The sequence below is a fragment of the Terrapene carolina genome, unplaced genomic scaffold (assembly GCF_002925995.2).
Source record: "Terrapene carolina triunguis isolate 2854851 unplaced genomic scaffold, T_m_triunguis-2.0 Scaffold132, whole genome shotgun sequence".
In the NCBI taxonomy this organism is placed as follows: domain Eukaryota; kingdom Metazoa; phylum Chordata; order Testudines; family Emydidae; genus Terrapene; species Terrapene triunguis.
In genome coordinates, this window is record NW_020664483.1 from 12,973,412 (window position 1) to 12,992,104 (window position 18,693).

Genomic DNA, 18,693 nt, shown 5'->3' on the forward strand with positions numbered 1-18,693 from the left:
ATATATGCTTGGAAACAATATTATGTGATGGTAGATTATTGTTTTAAGACTCCTGCCAGAGGAGGGAAGAAAACTATTTAGTAGGTACCATGTCTTTAAGAAAGAAAAAAAAATATTCTTGACAACCTTGATAAGGTCTGTTCTATGGCTTCTCTTATCTGACTCTGGTGCTCCCTCTGGGGAGGGGGATAGGAAGGGACATGGCAGGTCTCTCTCCCCCATTACATTGGCTACTGCTAGCTTGGGTGTCCTTGTTAGCCCTTTAGAAAATGAAAGAAACACTAGTTTTCTAAAATTTTTGATGTATAATTTGATATGGTCTTATGTTTTGGGTAATGTCCCACTTATGTTGGTGTCTCTTTAGCATGTTCATGTAGTTTGCATAATGTGGGTATTGTTAGGTAGGGGCGTTTGTGTATATTACACAAGTCCTTAATAGTGTTGACAAGCTGTTGCTGCAAGGTTTATAATGTAAATTGTTAACTCATTATTTTGTTTAATTTTTTTTTGATAGGACTACAGAAAAAATGTGAAATTAGTTTGGGTTCATTTATAGAATCCACAGGGCTCTTACTATTTATCAGAGGCTAGTATAAAAGATATGTGTGAGGGAAAGGAGGGAGTACTAGTGAGTTTGGGGACAACATCCTGATGAGAAGCTCAGCTTACAGGATAGGGAAGGCACAGGAATTCCAACCAGCCTTATAGATACTTCTCATCTTTCATCTCAGCCTCTCATGTCTGAGAAACTCAAAGCTTTCATTCCCATAATTGTCTAGCTGCTAGAAGGAAGAGGGATCAATTTCTCTTCTTCTCAAGAGCTTCCTGGGAGAGTGGCAGGGGGAGGGGAGAAGAGTAGTAAATCCTCCCTGCAAGGGAGTTAAGGAGGGTTTTAGCTACTTTCCCTACCCTTCTGGTTGCCACACTAGGAAAGTGGCTTCCTATACTGCCCCTCCTTTGTTCTTTTTGGTAGTCCTTCTCTCCTACAGATTACTCTAGTACTACCTTCTGGTACAACTCATTTTCTTCCCCAGCAGGAGAATGAAATTCAAAATTATAAACAAGGTTCACTGCTGCCTACACAGAGCTGAATAGCAGCTTTGAAACTGGCCAAGCTTGTCAATTTCATTTGGCTTCTGCTTGGGAAAGCTAGGGGCAGTGACAAACTGTAGACTCAAAAATTGAGCTCTGCAACCGTTCACATTTGGAAGGATGTCACAACCATAAGGGGTAGAGACTTAATGACAAAAAGACAAAAAAACAAAAATAAACACAACAAAAAACCCTACCCCACCCAACCTTATTCTCTCAAACCAACCCAGCCTTAGGCTCACCTTATTACCAAGGAAAAGCTTACCAACTGCTGAGGGCAAATGAGTTTTCAAGCCTTGATTATTGTATAGTCAAACATTTTATCTCATGTAAATCTTTTTGGAAAGAGATCACTTGCTAATAATTTAGATGCATGGTCAAATGCTTTATTCTGCTTTAGAAAGTCAAACAAAACTTTCCATCATTGCTTGTTCTCTTGATTGACAAACTTTCCATTTCTAATGGAACCAAACCCCTGTAGCTGCAAGAGAGAGCTTGTATATTAGAGAGTGACAAATTCATTTTTCATTTTCAGTGTGTAAATGTCAACTCTTGGTTTGCTGACTTTTGTACACTTTGAGGTTTAGAAGTGGTCAAAAAACCTCTTGTATTCCTATGAAATTAGAAACCTGTTTGAAAAAGATTGAATAAAATCTAACCATCATTTTTCTTTTCAGATATGAGAAATGAGTGTTGGACGCAGAAGACTAAGGCTGCTGGGAATTCTGATGATGGTAAACTTTTTTATTTATGTGATTGTGGAAGTCTCCAAAAGTGGTGGTCAAGAGAAGAATACAAAAGGACAGGTTATAATACCCAGCAGCAAATTCTGGAGGAAATACACTCCTCACAAGGCCTATTGGAACAAACAGCAACAGAAGCTGGAACTCTTGTACAACCCCATTTTGACCTTGCTTTCCAATATGACTGTGGAAGAAACCTTAATTTCTAATACTAGTGTTCTGATTTCCTGTGACCCTGATCCATCAGTAACTTCAGAGGTTAATGACTTTGCAAAGTTGCCAGACAGATTTAAAGACTTCCTGCTTTATTTAAGATGTAGAAATTATTCATTATTAGTGGATCAACCGAACAAGTGCAAACATAAACCTTTCCTGCTGCTGGCTATCAAGTCACTTATACCACATTTTGATAGAAGGCAAGCAATTAGGGAATCTTGGGGTAAAGAAATAAAATCAGGGGATGTAACAGTTGTAAGGGTCTTTTTGTTGGGACAGACCCCTCCAGAAGATAACTTTCCTGACCTTTCAGACATGTTGAAATTTGAGAGTCAAACCCACCAAGACATTCTTTTTTGGAACTACAGAGACACTTTCTTCAACTTGACTCTGAAAGAGGTGCTGTTTCTTAAATGGGTCAGCAGCACGTGTCCAGATGCCCAGTTTATTTTTAAGGGGGATGATGATGTTTTTGTGAATATCCATCAGATCCTGGATTACTTGAAGAGTTTATCAAAGGACAAAGCCAAAGACTTATTTATAGGTGATGTGATCAAAGATGCTGGACCTCATCGAGAAAAAAAATTAAAGTACTACATTCCAGAAAGTGTTTATGAAGGTTCTTATCCTCCATATGCAGGAGGTGGTGGGTTTCTGTACTCTGGTGATCTGGCATTAAGACTGAACAATGCATCTGACCAGGTCCTCCTCTATCCTATTGATGACGTTTATACTGGAATGTGCCTTCAGAAACTTGGGCTTGCTCCGGAAAAACACAAAGGCTTCAAAACATTTGATATTGAAGAGAAACACAGGAATAACATATGTTCCTACACAAACTTAATGTTAGTACATAGCAGAAAACCTCAAGAAATGATTAAGATTTGGACACGCTTGCAGGATCCACACTTAAATTGTTAAATGTTTAAAGTAACATGCATAAGTGTCTTCAATTTATTTTCCAAGATTGGGTCTAATTTCTTCACTGAACCTTTAAAACTCCTCTTTGTTTTCACTTAATGGTTTTTAAAGTTACTTCTCTTAAAAATCATTAGCTAGAAACATTTGTCCAGTACTTCTAAAAGTAAAAATAATACTAGAATAACAAATTTTTGAGAGTATGGCATGAAGACTTAGTCCTAATCTTTCCACTGTCCTAGTGGTTATTATGTTTTAAGATTTCATCTACAAATTTTAAAATAGACTTCAGAAGTTATAACTAAAAATTCTTCATTGATTCATGGTTAGCTATCACCATAATGTTGAAAGCATGGATTGCCCACTTTTCATTGCTAGTGCATCTTATTTTAATTGTGGTGGTAGAAACTGTAAACACTGACTTTTTTTTTCCTGAGAAAACTTGTCTGTGTGAAATAGCATTTGTAACTTAAAAATTCAGAAATTGGGGAAGTCTAATTTTTACACAAAGTAGAAAAAAAAAACTTGAGAAATTACACTAATTATTGAAAGGTTTTTTTGATTTCGTAACTCTTCCTCTATCCTATGCTACTCCTGAACAGTATTCTCTCATTCAAATGTGATCTGCTGTGCAAAATATGTCTGCCTGTATCTGAAAGGATACTAAATCTCTACCTTTTTTTTTTTTTAATGATACTTTATATCTTATAAAATCACAATATAATTTCAAATGGGATAACATTTAAGAGCTGGACCTGTATTGGAGAGGATAGCTTTTATGTTGGACTTTGCAAATAGGCAGATTTTTGTCTTGAATTTCAGTTAAGCTTTACAAATCAAAGTTCTTCTGTCACTCATTTTATTTACATGAAAGGCTGCTCTGGCCAGTCCTTGTTTTCTGTATTGGTGTTAAAAACAATCATCAGGTAGCTTGATTTGATATGGATAACTGAAGTCTGAAATTGCACATCACTCAGGAAAGCTTGGTTTGGATCTCTTCTATAAACTGAGAACAGTGTACATCTTAAACGTTTCAAGTTTTGAAAGTGAGATTTGAAAATTGCATGATGTGTCATACAACATGTTTCCCAAAACTCCAGAAATCTTTTCTTGCCATATTTCCACATGTTGCTTATATGAGAATTTGTTCTAAGTAGTGATCCCTTCTGTGTGTGTGTATATAGGAGTGCCTGTCTATTTATTGTTCAGATTGAAGACCAAAACATTTTCTTAAATATATTTGTGTAACATTTTATTTGTATACATTGTTGTCAGTCAAATATTTAAATAGAGCATGATATTTTAAATCTGTTGATGTAACGTGTTAAATACAGTTAATTGTTTTTGAATTTGAAAAATAAAATTGTGATTTAAGTAGTTCTCATGTGCCTCTTGTATATTCCGTATTTAATACAGAGCTGTAAAACTATCAATCAAACACTTCACTAACAAGCTATATTAAAGAATTTTTTTAAGACTATGATCAGTTAGGAGTTTATTATTCAACATATTCCTGTTTTAATCCTAGAATGCAACAGAGACTGAAGAAAGACAGATGTTGAATGGTAATTCTGTATTAACTTCCTAGGCATTGTAATACAGGTAAGTTAAGATAACACTAAATAGTAAAGAGTAGGAATAATTTTTAATGACTTTTTTTAATGTCCTTTGGAAAAATATCATGGGGTTTGGAAATCAGACCCGTTCATACTAACCTCCATGCTTTTGAGCAGAATGGAAAGGGGATATTGAAAAGAAGCTTGAGATGAATTTAAAGCGTGGCAGTCAGTAGGCAGAACTCTGGGGCTGGGCCAAGGGTCCTAGCATGCCTTAAAGCAGTGGTTCCCAAACGGGTTCGCGAAATGTTACAGGGGATTCTCGGGGGGGAAAAATTCCCTAATGGTGGACAGAGTTGTCCCTAGGGACTCCGGGCAGCATGGGGCCAACAGCCCGGAGCCCCTGGACTTCCAAGAGCTAAGGAGATCAAAGCAAGCATATCTATCACGCTGAGGAGATTTAAACTTCAAGACTCCTTATAAGAAATGGAAAGGGAGGCGGATATTTTTTGTTGTTCTTAAAATTAAATAGGCAGCTAGTATTGTTTTTAAAATCATTATGAAGAACAAGTTTAAGCTTTGTTGTAACATGCGTTGTTTTCCTGGACTGCTCAAGACCTGAATGCTTGTTTAGGAGGAACTCTTTGAGTTGGCTTCTTAGATACCTTCATGCTGTTTCACATCTGATACTCCTTGATGAAACATAAGAGCCTTGTCTTATAATAAGCTTATTCAAAGTGATACAAGCTACAAAAGTGACATCTTGGAAGAGTGTTGCCGTTTTCATAATGTAATAAAAATACTGTAATGATAAATAATAGTGTGTAATAAGCATGTCATAAAAACATATTTTATATTTCCAAGATCACTGCTTTTATAATTTATGTGCAGGTAGAGGAGAAAATCCCTGGAAATATTCATTTTTAGGGGGTTCGTGAGACTTGACATTTTAGTGAAAGGGGTTCACAGGTTGTTAAAGTTTGAGAACCACTGCTTTAAAGTATGGCTAGAGCTGCGTTTCCTCTGCCTGTTGCAAATCCTGCCTCCCTTCCAAAAGAGTTCCCAGGGATCCCCATTTCTTCTTCCTGCTCTGGACAAGCTAGTAGCACACATGTGACCTACTAGCCCTCGGGGATTTTGTGGCATCCCCATAAGGAACTGAAAGAAAACTGAGGTTGGGCAGAGGCCTGGGGGAGGTTAATATCAAATTGGACAGGGCAGGGGTTGACAAAACTGGTGGTTACAAAATGGGAGGAGAGCAGAGAACTAGTGTAGGACAGAGGGGAGGAGAGAACTGGAGAGACTGGCAGAGATCTGGGGAAATATAGATGAGGGGGAGAACTGAGCAGAAGGAGGGCAGACAGTTAAGGAACCCTTGAGTACTGGGGGCAGAAATTGAAGAATGGGAATCTTGGGGAGGGACAGAAATGCAAATGAGAGTGGGGTACAAAGACATAGGGTACATTTGCCCTGCGATAAAAGAACCTTGGCTGGCCCGGGTCAGCTAACTAAGGCTCAAGCTACGGGGTTTTAAAATTGAAGTGTAGATATTTGGAGCCTGGGCTCTGCGACCCACCGCCTCGCATGGTCTCAGTGCCTGGGTCCGACTGTCTACACAGCAATTTTATACCCCTGCAGCCTAAGGCACATGAGTTTTAGTCAGCTGAAGCGGGCCAGCTGCACAGGTCTTTTGTTGCAGTGTAAATGTACCCATAGAGTGGTGTGTGTGTGTGTGTAGAGAATGGAGCATGTTTGTAGGTGAGGATGGGGGTGTGCCTATATATGTGGTGGTAGCTAGTTTGTTTTCTAGACATGGAAGGGCCAGCACCTAGAGAGAAAATGGGGAAGGTTGCCTATCCCCATTAAGGAGATTGCATGCTTCCTCTTCTGTTCTGAGAGAATGTCCCATACTAGGGTTTTTTCCCCCTGTGAAAAGTTTCCCTTCATATTTCTAGGAATTTTGCTTTCTGGAATGGAGTTACAGCACTTAATGGATTTAAGTTATCACCTGATTTCAGCCTCAGGGTGGTGGGAAGGGAAGAATTATAGGAACTTACAGAGAGAACAGCTTGGGACCTCAGGAATAGCGGTGAAAAGATTGGGGACCTTGTGGAAAGAGGGAGGTATGGAAGGAATTTGGAAGACCCAAAGTGATTAGGGAGGGAGGGAGAAAGGAAGAGACTGGGCACTTGGTGGTAGGGAAGAATCGGAAAAAGATGTATTAGAGGCCAGAATAGAATGGAATAGAACAGGGATCGGGGGGAAACAATGCAAATTAAGTGGAACAGAAGAATGGTATATTGGGGGAGAGGGGTGTACCCTGGACATGGGGCCAGGGGCAACATGGAACTGACAACAAAAGATCAGAGACAGGGGAGATGATAAAACAAAAGAACTTCTAAGGTTAGCGAATTTAAATTGTTCAGGCTCCTTATTTTGTTTAATCATAATAGCGGCACTGGTGTGCTGGGTACTTCAAAAACATAAGAAAGCATGCAGTCTAGTATAAAAGGGAAGGGTGATGCAGTTGAGTTGGCATGCAGTGTGTTGGAAGGCTAAATTAAAGGGACATGAGCTGAAGCAAGAACAAGGGTGAGTTGTTACTGGTGGAATGATATAACAAAAACTCTGTAGTGGGGATTTGAAGGAGAGGAGTGAGATTATTTGGTGTAATAGAGGAGGGAGGCTATTGCAGCTATAGAGAGCTGCATGAGAAATGCAAACATTAAAGGTGCATTTTAATTAAAATAAGTAAACTAACTAGAGTGTGTGTGGAGCGAGCCAAGATGAAAGCACAGATTGCACCATGTAGAGTGTGAGGAAGTTTAACCTTGTTGAGGATTCAGAAGGAAATCAGTGATGGGAGCTCAGATCTGGAACAAGTGTGATACATTCAGCATGACTGGCAAGGAAGGTTAGCATTGGCTGCAGCTTAGTGAATAGAACAGAGAAGGGAGAGAGGAGGCGGCATTAGCATTATTTCCCTGGTAGATGTATCAGTCTATGCCAGACTTAGCTTTTAGGGGCTACTTATTTACTTGGGTTTTTTCCCCCTGTGAAAAGTTTCCCTTCACGCTTAATGGATTGGTGGGATGGGAATTTCCATAACACCAAAGGTTCCCCGTAGTCGTCAGTTTCTTGCTGGATACATGGAGGGCCATATTGCGAAGTTATTTAGGCACCAAAAGATGTAGATAAATATGTAGTCAGATGCTGCTTTCTGTTTTGCTGCACAGCACATTGGGTTTTCAGAAAGGATCTGAACTCTAGCCGCCTTCACCTTCAGGATGATCATGCCTCCAATATGAGCAAGATCTCAGTTTTTCCGGCAGCCATCTCAGGGACCCACATCAGCAATTATAGAATTTGCAAGTCAGCTCCATCATCAGGAGATGCATCATGCCTACAAGCAAGGTCAGGTAAGGGGAGGGAAAACAACTTGTTTGCACAGACAGTGACTGATGGGCAGGGGTTCCTTTTATCATGAGGACTTTAACATGAGCACTTGTGTTCTCTGCATCTGCACAGTCCCCCTTTTCCTTCTCTGGGTGATGTAAGTTTCCTTCCGCTGTGTCTGTAGCATCTTGGGGGTTGGAGCCATGAGAGGCAGACCCCCAGGTAGCAGGTGGCTCAAGATGAGGATTAGGGAAGAGGCAGCATGGTGGTGGAGCTTCTGACAGAAGTTGACTTGCAGTTTGAGATTCTGGAGGCTCAGTCATGGTTAACAAGGCCTAGGCTGTGAGAAGAAGACTCACAAACTACTGCTCCCTTTTAGGAGGGAAGGAAGTAGGGACACACTGTGTATGAGCAGCATGGGGGGAGAAGCTGCTACTCTTACTCCTAACAACCCAAAGGGGCTAGCAGCATTTCCTTTGTTGTCTTGCTCTCCTGCAGCTGTGCATGATATTACAGCTGCTATGCAGCTTGACATCAAAGGGAGATTTGTAAGTGTCACGTGAGATATGTGACATTTGGCAAGTCTGTCTAAATCCTTTTGGTTAATCTCAATGTGTGATTTCATTGCTGAAATCTAATTACACTTTTATAGTATATTTGCCTTGGCTAAGACATGTCTAAACAAGTGTTGAACCCTATTTCTAATGAATTCAAACTAAAGTCTAGCAGGATGACAGTGCACTTCCTATGCCAAACTTCTCATCCACTCTGATTTGGCAGAGTTTTTCCTCTCTTTGCACCTTGTATAATCATTTATACTGGCGCAAGACAAGAATCCGGCCATAAACTTATTTCTCAAAAGCTACCTATTTCAGCAATTCCCATTTTGGAGTCTGTGAACTAGGGCTGTTGATTAATCGCAGTTAACTCACGCGATTAACTCAAAAAAGTTAATCATGATTACAAAAATTAGTTGCAATTAATCGCAGTTTTAATTGCACTGTAAAACAGTAGAATACCAATTGAGATGTATTAAATATGTTTGGATATTTTTCTACATTTTCAAATATATTTATTTCAATTATAACACAATACAAAGTGTAGTGCTCACTTTATATTATTATTTTTTATTACAAATATTTGCACTGTAAAAATGATAAAAGAAATAGTATTTTTCAATTCACCTCATACAAATACTGTAGTATAATCCCTTTATCGTGAAAGTGCAACATATAAACGTAGATTTTTTTTTGTTACATAACTGCATTAAAAAACAAAACAATGTCTAACTTTAGAGCCTACATGTCCACTCAGTCCTAATCCTTGTTCAGCCAATCACTAAGAGAAACAAGTTTGTTTGCATTTATAGGAGATAATGCTGTCAGCTTCTTATTTACAATGTCACCTGAAAGTGACAACAGGCATTCACATGCCACTTTTGTACCTGGCATTGCAAGGTATTTACGTGACAGATATGCTAAACATTTATATGCCTCTTCGTGCTTTGGCCACCATTCCAGAGGACATGCTTCCATGTTGACGACGCTCGTTCAAAAACTAATGCATTTATTAAATGTATGACAGAACTCCTTGGGGGAGAACTACATGTTTCCTGTTGTTTTATCCGCATTCTGCCATATATTTCATGTTATAGCAGTCTCAGATGATGACCCAGCACATGTTGTTCATTTTAAGAACACTTTCACTGCAGATTTGACAAAATGCAAAGAAGGTACCAATATGAAATTTCTAAAAATAGCTACAGCACTCAACCCAAAGTTTAAGAATCTGAAGTGCCTTCCAAAATATGAGGGACAAAGTGTGGAGCATTCTTTCAGAAATCTTAAAAGTGCAACACTGTGATGCGGAAACTAGAATCTGAACTACCAAAAAGGAAAATCAACCCTCTGCTGGTGGCATCTGACTCAGATGATGAAAATGAACATGCGTCTGTCTGCACTGCTTTGGATCATTATCTAGCAGAACCCGTCATCAGCATGGAAGCATGTCCTCTGGAATGATGGTTGAAGCATGAAGGGACAGATGAATCTTTATCTGGCACGTAAATATCTTGTGATACCCCCGTTCTCACTTTCAGATTACGTAAACAAGAAGTGGGCAGCATTATCTCCTGCAAATGTAAACAAACTTGTTTGTCTGAGCGATTGGCTGTACAAGAAGTAGGACTGAGGGGACTTTTTAGGCTCTAAAGTTTTACATTGTTTTATTTCTGAATGCAGTTATTTTTTGTACATAATTCTACATTTGTAAATTCAACTTTCATGATAGAGATTGCACTGGTATTAGGTGAATTGAAAAATATTATTTAGTTTTTACAATGCAAATATTTGTAATAAAAAATAAATATAAAGTGAGCACTGTACACTTTGTATTCTGTGTTGTAATTGAAATCAAAATATTTGAAAATGTAGAAAACATCCAAAATATTTAAATAAATGGTTTTCTATTATTAACAGTGTGATTAATCGTGATTAATTTTTTTAATCACGCGATTAATCACTATTAATTGTTTTAATGCTTGACAGGCCTACTGTGAACCTTTATGTGGGTCTGGAAGAAACACACATAATTCTACTGTTCTATACCTTTAGACCACTGAGGAAGCATTTTGTGTGACCAACATATCCCCATTGATCAATTCCTTTGACTAATCTACAAAGGAACTCCCCACAGATTGTAGCCTCCTGATCATCTCAGCAACATCTTTGGTCCTCCCAAAATTTCCTTTACTAGAAGTCTCCATTGTGGCTCTGAATAAAAAAATAAGTGATTTTTCACCAAGAAATCACCTCCTAACAAAATTTGAAGCCCTTCGTCTTCTCCACATGAATAGGGCTTCATTTCCCCTGTTCCCACACTCATTAGAGTAGCTATAGGTAGCCTGCTTGTGCTGTAGTCATACTCAGGGACTTTAGACTCCAAACCATTATATATAATTCTGGGTACCCTGTGGTATTGAGGCATTTGGCAGCTTTGGACATACTGTTGCCTCTCTTTTCAGAGAATCATGGAGTCCCAAAGTTCTCTGAGGCAAATATGTTTCCAAAATGCAGAGGTTTCATGCCTAAAATTCTCTATTCAAGTTGAGAGCAATCTTGGTGCCAAACTTCTGTTTCAGAGCCAGAGGCGTTGCTATAGTGGGGCCTTGGGAGGTGTTGCACACCTCCAGACTTAAGTATTTTCTGTGATATTAGGGCCTTATAAAGGAATGAAACTGTATAATTTAGAACTTTGTACAGATAAAGTTCCTACCTGACTCACTAGCCTCCTTTCTCCTTCACTTCCTCTCTTAGCTTACCTTGCGACCCTGGATCAGCTCTCCCGCTCACTTTCCATTGCTGAATCTGACTACCACTGTGTCTCTTTTAGCATTGTTCACCCGCCTTCTCTTCCTTGGCCCATTATCCAGCGCTTCATAAATTCTAATCTGTCAACATCTATACTACCACTTTGCTCTAAGTCCCCTACTCCTGCCCTCTCTTCCCTCTTTTCTCTATTGTAACAGTCATTGACCTTCTCTACCTTCCTTGACTACTGTGACCCACTCACCTATTGCAAGGAAAACTTCCAGACTGAAGGGGCTGAGTCAGAATCAGACTCCAGTTTGCCAAACTGTCTTCTTCTCTACCACCTTTTTATAGACACCTGTATAAGCATTCAAGTGAATGGGATTTTATAGGTAGAACAGATCCTAATCAAGTTTAGGCAGAATGAGGACAGTTTTAAGCAACCTAGAGTCATGAAACCTTCCATGTTTTCAGTAACATGCCCCAGGTTATGAGTAAGGTAATGATTTTAGACAAACGTTATATTTCTGATACTAGAAGTTTAGATTGAAAAAAATCAACACATTGTATAACAAAAAACAGTTCCCAATTCTCATCTTACATTGGTCTAAATCAAAGGTAACTCCATTTCAGTCAGTGAAGTTACACTGGTGCAAAACTAGTGAGACACGAATGAGGTCTTGAGCCTTATTCTGAATTTACTGTCATTAGCTACAGCTATTATTGTCGTTTGTTTCCTACAAACAATACTTCTGTTGGGAAATTTGGAGGCAGGAGTTATTTAAAGCTGTGGTCTGTCAGGATTGTAACACCTATAGAAACTGCCGGGCTGCTGTAGCTGAGAGCTACATGTTGCATAGGTAAGTTTCTTTAACATTTGTTGGAATTAGATTATTTATTTATCATATGCATGTCTCTGCCAAGCTTTGTCTACTTTCCTATTTTGGAATGTTAATGCTGTGCATGTTGAATTCATTTAAATGTTTCCCCTTGTGTTGAAGAAATGCTGCATTTCCCTTTTCTGCCACCGCCACCACCACTCCTCCTGTTCTAAAGGAGCCAATCATTCAGATCAGAACATTCTGTCTTTTGTGGGGAAAGCACATATGATCCGTTATGCTGTGAGGCCAGCCAGAGTGCATGGAAGTTTAATAGCTGTAAAACCTGTGACTTCATTTTCAGAGAACAAGATTTTGACTTGAACAGGTAGTTTGAGTTAGAGTTTTTTATTAGCTTTGCACACAATTTAATTCTTCAGCAAACACACTTGACTTCGCTTCTTTCCTGTATTTCTATTAGATTGTTCCTTAACAGTTTTTAGTTAGTCTTTTTCCAGTACACATTAACGTTCTGTTATCCATTGTTGTGATAATGTTTGAGAGGACATGTGATTCATAATTCCATTAAAGTAGGCATGGAGGTGAAGACCAGCTTGTAAACTTCTTGCAGCAGTGTTTACTAAAAGTTCACCATGCAAGCAGAGACAAGAATGAGGAAACTGTCCAGCATTTTAAACTAACATTTTATTGATATTTAAACTATTGTACATATAAAATTACATAGTTCAGAAGTGAAGAGTAAACAAATTTCTTGAGCTCAGAGACTCCTTATCTTTTTTTTTTTTTTCTTTTACAAAATTCATGACTCCTTGCAAACACTTGGTAATTATTAGTATTTATTATTTTACAACACTCAAGTGTGCTAGGTGCCTCACAGTACGGATGAGAAGACATGTTCCTTACCTGAAGGAGCTTACAAGGCAATTTCATGCATGAGGCAACAGGACGGGGAGATAACAAGACAGGCGGAAGAAATGACATAGTCAACATCAATAAGATTGTGGCTCTTCATTAAAGACTAGTGCACAATATGATGGAATAAAGATGATTCATTTTTTTTTTTTTAAAAGATATGGACATAGATGACTTTGCCAAAATGTTACACTTTCCCTTCAGTCTTCCTGGTGCTGATGTGAAGGAGCAGCCTTGGGATTTACACAAGGCTTCTTCTGATAGTTGCCAGGTGGCCTGGGTGATAACTTCTGATCATCCAATAAGTTATTGACCAAATTGCTTAGAAGAGAATAAATCTCTTTGTAAGAGGGCATCCTCCCCATAGAATTTTTAATAAATCTACCTAGTTTGGGCACAATCTAATGTGCTCTAAAGGAAAATCAATTACATTGAAATTAACATAAGTTATTTTTGAAAAGTGATATTTTAAGGTGTAAGGAATGGTTTAGCAATTTCTGGAAATCAGGATGAATTTCATAAGAAGTAAGCAAAACACAAATTTGAAATTTTGGTGCACAGAGAGGGCAATGTGAAACCGTGACTGAAAACCCCTGTTTTATGAAAAGAAATATTAAACCAATGGCAGCTCTAGGTTAACATTGTAGGTGGAGAATTCTAATTTGTCTTTATTCAGCACTGCCAGCCCCAAACATTCAAAAATCATGATTGGCATAAAAATCATGATTTACAAAAAATTAAAAATTGAGTGCTTTTTATTTGCCTTCCAGTTTTTGAGACTTCAGGGCACGTGGGTTTGATTTTTCAAGCTTTTGTCCTCAACCATGAGGGCTAGAAACTTTTTTTTTTTTTTAATGAAAAATGAGATTCTCGGAATGACATGAATCCAGAAGCTTGGGCTTTAAGAAAAGCACCAAATATCACAATATTTGCACTAAAATTGGAGAGTTGACAACATTGCATATTACTGAAGAGTTTGTATCATTCAGTGTTCTTCCCTGGCTTTTCAAAAAAAGGCCTGCTGCTATGCAAAATTGCCCCATGGGGATCTTTCGTCTGAAAGAGCTATCCTGTTTAATTCAGAGCTGCAGCTGGCATGCAGAATGGGCATGAAGGTACATTTATTTTACTATGACTTTATTCTATTTTTTTTGGAGCATTGCCCCAGGTGCCGCAGTAGATCAGCCCCCAAAGACTCTTAAGAGTACAACTTAAGACTGACAGGAATGTGGTCTTTCATTAGACAAGCATTAAGTAGAAAAAGTGAATGCTTAACTTTTATTAGTAACCTCAGAAAAGGCCACTTTACAGGATTTAGTGAATGAGGCTGTTTTTCCTATGCAGGTACTCCCATTTTAGTTATACTTTCCAGTTAAGCCCTGGTTAGATGTTGATATAGTAAGTGTGAAAGAAAATGCCTCGCCATTAGAAGAATGGAAAAATCAGTTACGTAGCTGTGCAAGGAAAGTTCTGCAATGCAGCCTTTTGGGGAGGAAGAGTTTGGGGGAAATTTGAACTGGTTTGGAACTTTACATTAATCTAAAAATGTTTTTAAACATTTTTCCAAGCTTCCCTTACACTAACTTTGAAACTGATTCTTCATTACTATTTTATGGCAAAATAGGTTCTTTGGGCCAAATTTTCAACCCCAGTTCAGTCCCCTTTGCATTGCCTGAGTGGTATGAATACAAAGCTGGCTAGTTGAGAATTCTCCTAGCAGGAGGAAGCATGGCAGGAGTAGGGAAGGGGCAACTGTAGTGTATTGAAAACTGTTACAATTACAAGCTATCACTTTAAATTCTCAGGGGTTTCCTGGTCCTGCTGGCAGGCTAAGGGACACTGAAGGAAGCCTGTGATCTGGGTGCTCATATTTCAGTCCGCAAAAGAGTTGTCTGGAACAAGGTAAGTTGAGTTGGACCTCTCTCTGCCTTCGGTAGCAGATCTCCCTCTCTCTATTTGGATGTTGTGTGTTAGATTTCTGGATTCAGTGAAATAAAGTAATGTTCCACTGCAGCCTTTCAGGAAGAGTATTTGTTCTAACTCTCTGTGTGTATGCCATGAACAGAACACAGCCCAGTGCTCCCTTAAGCAATTCTCAACTGGGGTAGGGTCCCTTAAGGGTTTTCCGGATCATGGCCTAAAGTACTGTAGTAAATAGTTGGTCTTTCATTGAACATTACACCTCAAATTACTAATATGTTGATATCTTCTCAATTTACTCACTTTAACGTGGTAACTATGGAAATCAATAGAGTGGTAACAGTGTTGTAGACCCCACACAAAATGTATACACTGGAGAGATCTAGTTGGTAGGCCCCCACAAAATGTATACACTGGCCCAAGAGTCAGGAGACCTGTATTCTATTGCTGGTTCTGCCACTGATGTGCTGTGTGACTGTGCACAAGTCACGTCACACCCCTCCATGCTTCTGTTTAACACACACTGTCTCGTCTATTTTAGATTGTAAATCCTTAAGGGCTGTCTCCCACTGCATGTACATACAGCAACTATTGTAATAGAACCTTGCTGTCAGTTGCAGACTTTAGGTGCTACCTTAAGGTAAGTGGCAGTTTGAATTTGCTGAAGATGCTGTTGCATAAATGGTGCCTGCGTATTGTAGATCTATAGATACTGAACAATTTTGGACAATATTTTCTAGGCAACATCCTCTTTGGTTTAAATGATCTAATACAAAGTGTGAGCACCTAAGAGTTTTGGAAATAGTAAAAAATATAGTTGTCTGGCCACAAACTGATATTTTAAGACACTGAAATGTGGGTAGCTAGCCAAAGAGATGATTTTAAGGTACTGAAAGTGGGAAGTTTTGGTTGTTTTCTAACAGTTACTGAGGGGAGAGGGGTATATCCTAGGGTGCCCATGGAGGCACTGGAGCATTGCAGAGTCTTGCTCGCATACAACGTGCACAGCCCCTATCTGTCAACTACTGCTGAAAAAGTCTGAGAGTCTGTGTGGCGAGGCACATGACTATTAGGGCATGGTTCGGTTGATACATGTTATGAACAAAATAAAGACTGTATTATATGACCAAAGGAGCTGCTCCACCTAGCACTAAAACTCACAGGAAAATTATCTCCTTTAAAAATGATGCCTTTACTGCCCTTTAAAAATCGTGGCTTTCCTTTCTTGTACGGAATGGTCAGATGATCCTGAAAGCAGGCCCAAACCAGATGACTCTCACTCATAAGATATAGGCTATGTCTACAGTATGGACCTTGCATGTAAGGTCTCCTGTGTAGCTGCTCTTTGCCGGCAGGAGAGGGCTCTCCTGCCTGCATAATTATACAACCCCCAACTGGCGAGGTTAGCTATGTCTCCTGCTGACATAGCGCTGTCCACACTACCACTTTTGCTGGTGAAAATTCTGTCCAGTGGGGGGTGTGTGTTTTTTTTCACACCCCTGACTGACAAAAGTTTTACCGACAAAAGTGGTAGTGTAGACAAAGCCATAGTAAATAAATGGTGGCTACTTTCTTTCCAGGGCTGGTTCTCCTGCATTGTGAAACTGACAGAGGCAGCAGTGCTCTGGGCTGGGAGTAGCCCCAACAGGAAGGCAATGTTATCTGCATGTTCCTCACTTAACCAGACCACATAGAGAACAAAGGCCTAATCATGCTCCCACTAAAGGCCCATCTGCGACTGCTGTTAGCAAATACCTCCAATGGCTGGAGATGGGGACACTAGATGGGGAGGGCTCTGAGTTACTACAGAGAGTTCTTTCCCAGGTGTCTGGCTGGTGAGTATTGCCCACATGCTCAGGGTCTAACTGATCCCCATATTTGGGGTCAGGAAGGAATTTTCTCTCAGGTCAAACTGGTAGAGACTCTAGGGGTTTTTTGCCTTGTGCAGTGTGGGGCACGCATCACTTGCTGGTTTGAACTACAGTAGAATGGGAGGTGGATTCTCTGTAACTTCAAGTCTTTAAATCAAGATTTGGGGATGTTAGTAACACAGCCAGAGGTTATGGGCTATATAGTAATGGGTGGGCAAGGTTCTCTGACCTGCAATATGCAGGAGGTGAGACTAGATAATCGTGATGGGCTCTTCTGTCCTTAAAGCCTATGAGTACAGTCAATAGGTCTTCAATAATAATAGGGTGGAGTGAGCTAGCTGTACTGCACTTTATCTTCTGGCAGTGCTCCTGATGCTTGAATTGCCAGCAAGGACTTCCTGGAGCTGTCTGCTGGCCTGCATTTAAATTTGCCATCTAAGCCCTCCACTCTTTCCCTTACTCCTTTGTCTGCTTCTTTTGCATCTTGCCTCCTCTAGTAGAGTGCAAGAAACTGAATGACTGATTATAAGAGAAGTGGTAGGCAATCAAATAGCCTAAATCGCAGTAGGACTGCGATGTGCTAGAATTGGTCCCATTTACTTCTCACATAAATTGCATATTCATTGATGGGAAAAGTATCACTGATCAGGGCTGCTGCACAGTCTCCATCTCTCAAATGCTATGGAGGCGAGAAACTGGACAAGTGAGGTTTCAGGTAATCAAGAACATGTAACAAAATAAAATAAAAGATGGGGGAGAGAAATATGACCTTTTAGGAAAAATGGGGAGTATGATGACAGATTTGGATGATTCAGGCTGTACTTTCCATCTTAACGATTTAAGACGATAGGTCAGAGGTGTCAGACTATAACGATACAGAAGGCATAGATACACTCATTTGTCTTCCTCCATTCTCTTACTATTAATTATAACCCACTTGGAAGATTCAAGGGTGGAATGGAAGTACAGGATGTAAGAATTCCCAGCAGTTTATCAACAAAGTCCACAAAATTAAATGTTATGCAGGTGCCCCCGGTCTAAAAACATTGGAAATTTTCCCACTAAAATAGAGGTGAGAGCCTGTTTTTTATTTGTTTGTTTTACTCACGATTATAAGCCTGGCGGGGCAGTGGAGTTGGAGACTGATGGAGGCAGAGTTACTTCTAGGCATCTGGGATTTATGCCATACTCCTATTGACTGTTCTTTGCAATGACAGTGGGGCTTTGTACATGCTAATAAAGGCACTGAGCTAGATCTGTGTTTTGGAGCAGTTCCTGGGGGACTTCCTCTCTCCCCAAAGGTAGTAAGAGTTCGGCAAACCCAGCAGAGAGGGGTCCCCCAGTACTCCAGCAAGAGTCCTTACCTGACACCTCAAAAGACCCAGCTCCTACGGACTATCCACCAGATTACTAGCTGGTTTATAAGGAATTAAAATAACGAGGGCTGACTGAACACTGCATGGCAGAACCTGTACTTTATCTGTAAAGCACCATGCTTGTCTATAGCATTATATAAATAACATTATAGGTATGCACTGTGTATGGACAGTATTTACTGTATACAGTACACTGTGTATGGACAGTATACATTGTCTACAGTATACACTGTATGCATTGAAATCCCCTTCAAATCCCTGTCAGTTCTTGCTCTACTTCCACACACACAAACTAGGTAAAAGAATATTATTCAGGTTGCAAATTCAACATGCAAAAATTAGGAAATGCAAGAGTTAAGGTTTCCTGTGAAAGGATATAGGATTCTTTAAAGTAAAAATGTGAAATTGAACATGTTTCTGCCAGGGCCGGCTCCAGGCACCAGCTTGCCAAGCAGGTGCTTGGGGCGGCCACTCCGGAGGGGGATGGCACGTCCAGCTATTCGGCGGCAATTCGGCGGACGGTCCCTCACTCCGGCTCAGAGCGAA

The 18,693-nt window shown here is 39.7% G+C and overlaps 1 protein-coding gene across 6 annotated transcripts in view; it reads left to right on the plus strand.

The window, feature by feature from the left end:
• The window catches only part of B3GNT2 (UDP-GlcNAc:betaGal beta-1,3-N-acetylglucosaminyltransferase 2), a 28,087-nt gene extending 23,738 nt beyond the window's left edge, over nucleotides 1-4,349 (plus strand). For all 6 annotated transcript variants that reach the window (XM_026653121.1, XM_024199809.1, XM_024199810.1 and 3 more), the window contains one exon: nucleotides 1,770-4,349. In XM_026653121.1, the coding sequence (XP_026508906.1) occupies nucleotides 1,779-2,972 (1,194 nt within the window). In that variant the 5' untranslated portion in view covers nucleotides 1,770-1,778 and the 3' untranslated portion in view covers nucleotides 2,973-4,349. The remainder of the gene's footprint in view (nucleotides 1-1,769) is intronic.
• Nucleotides 4,350-18,693: the final 14,344 nt, after the last annotated feature.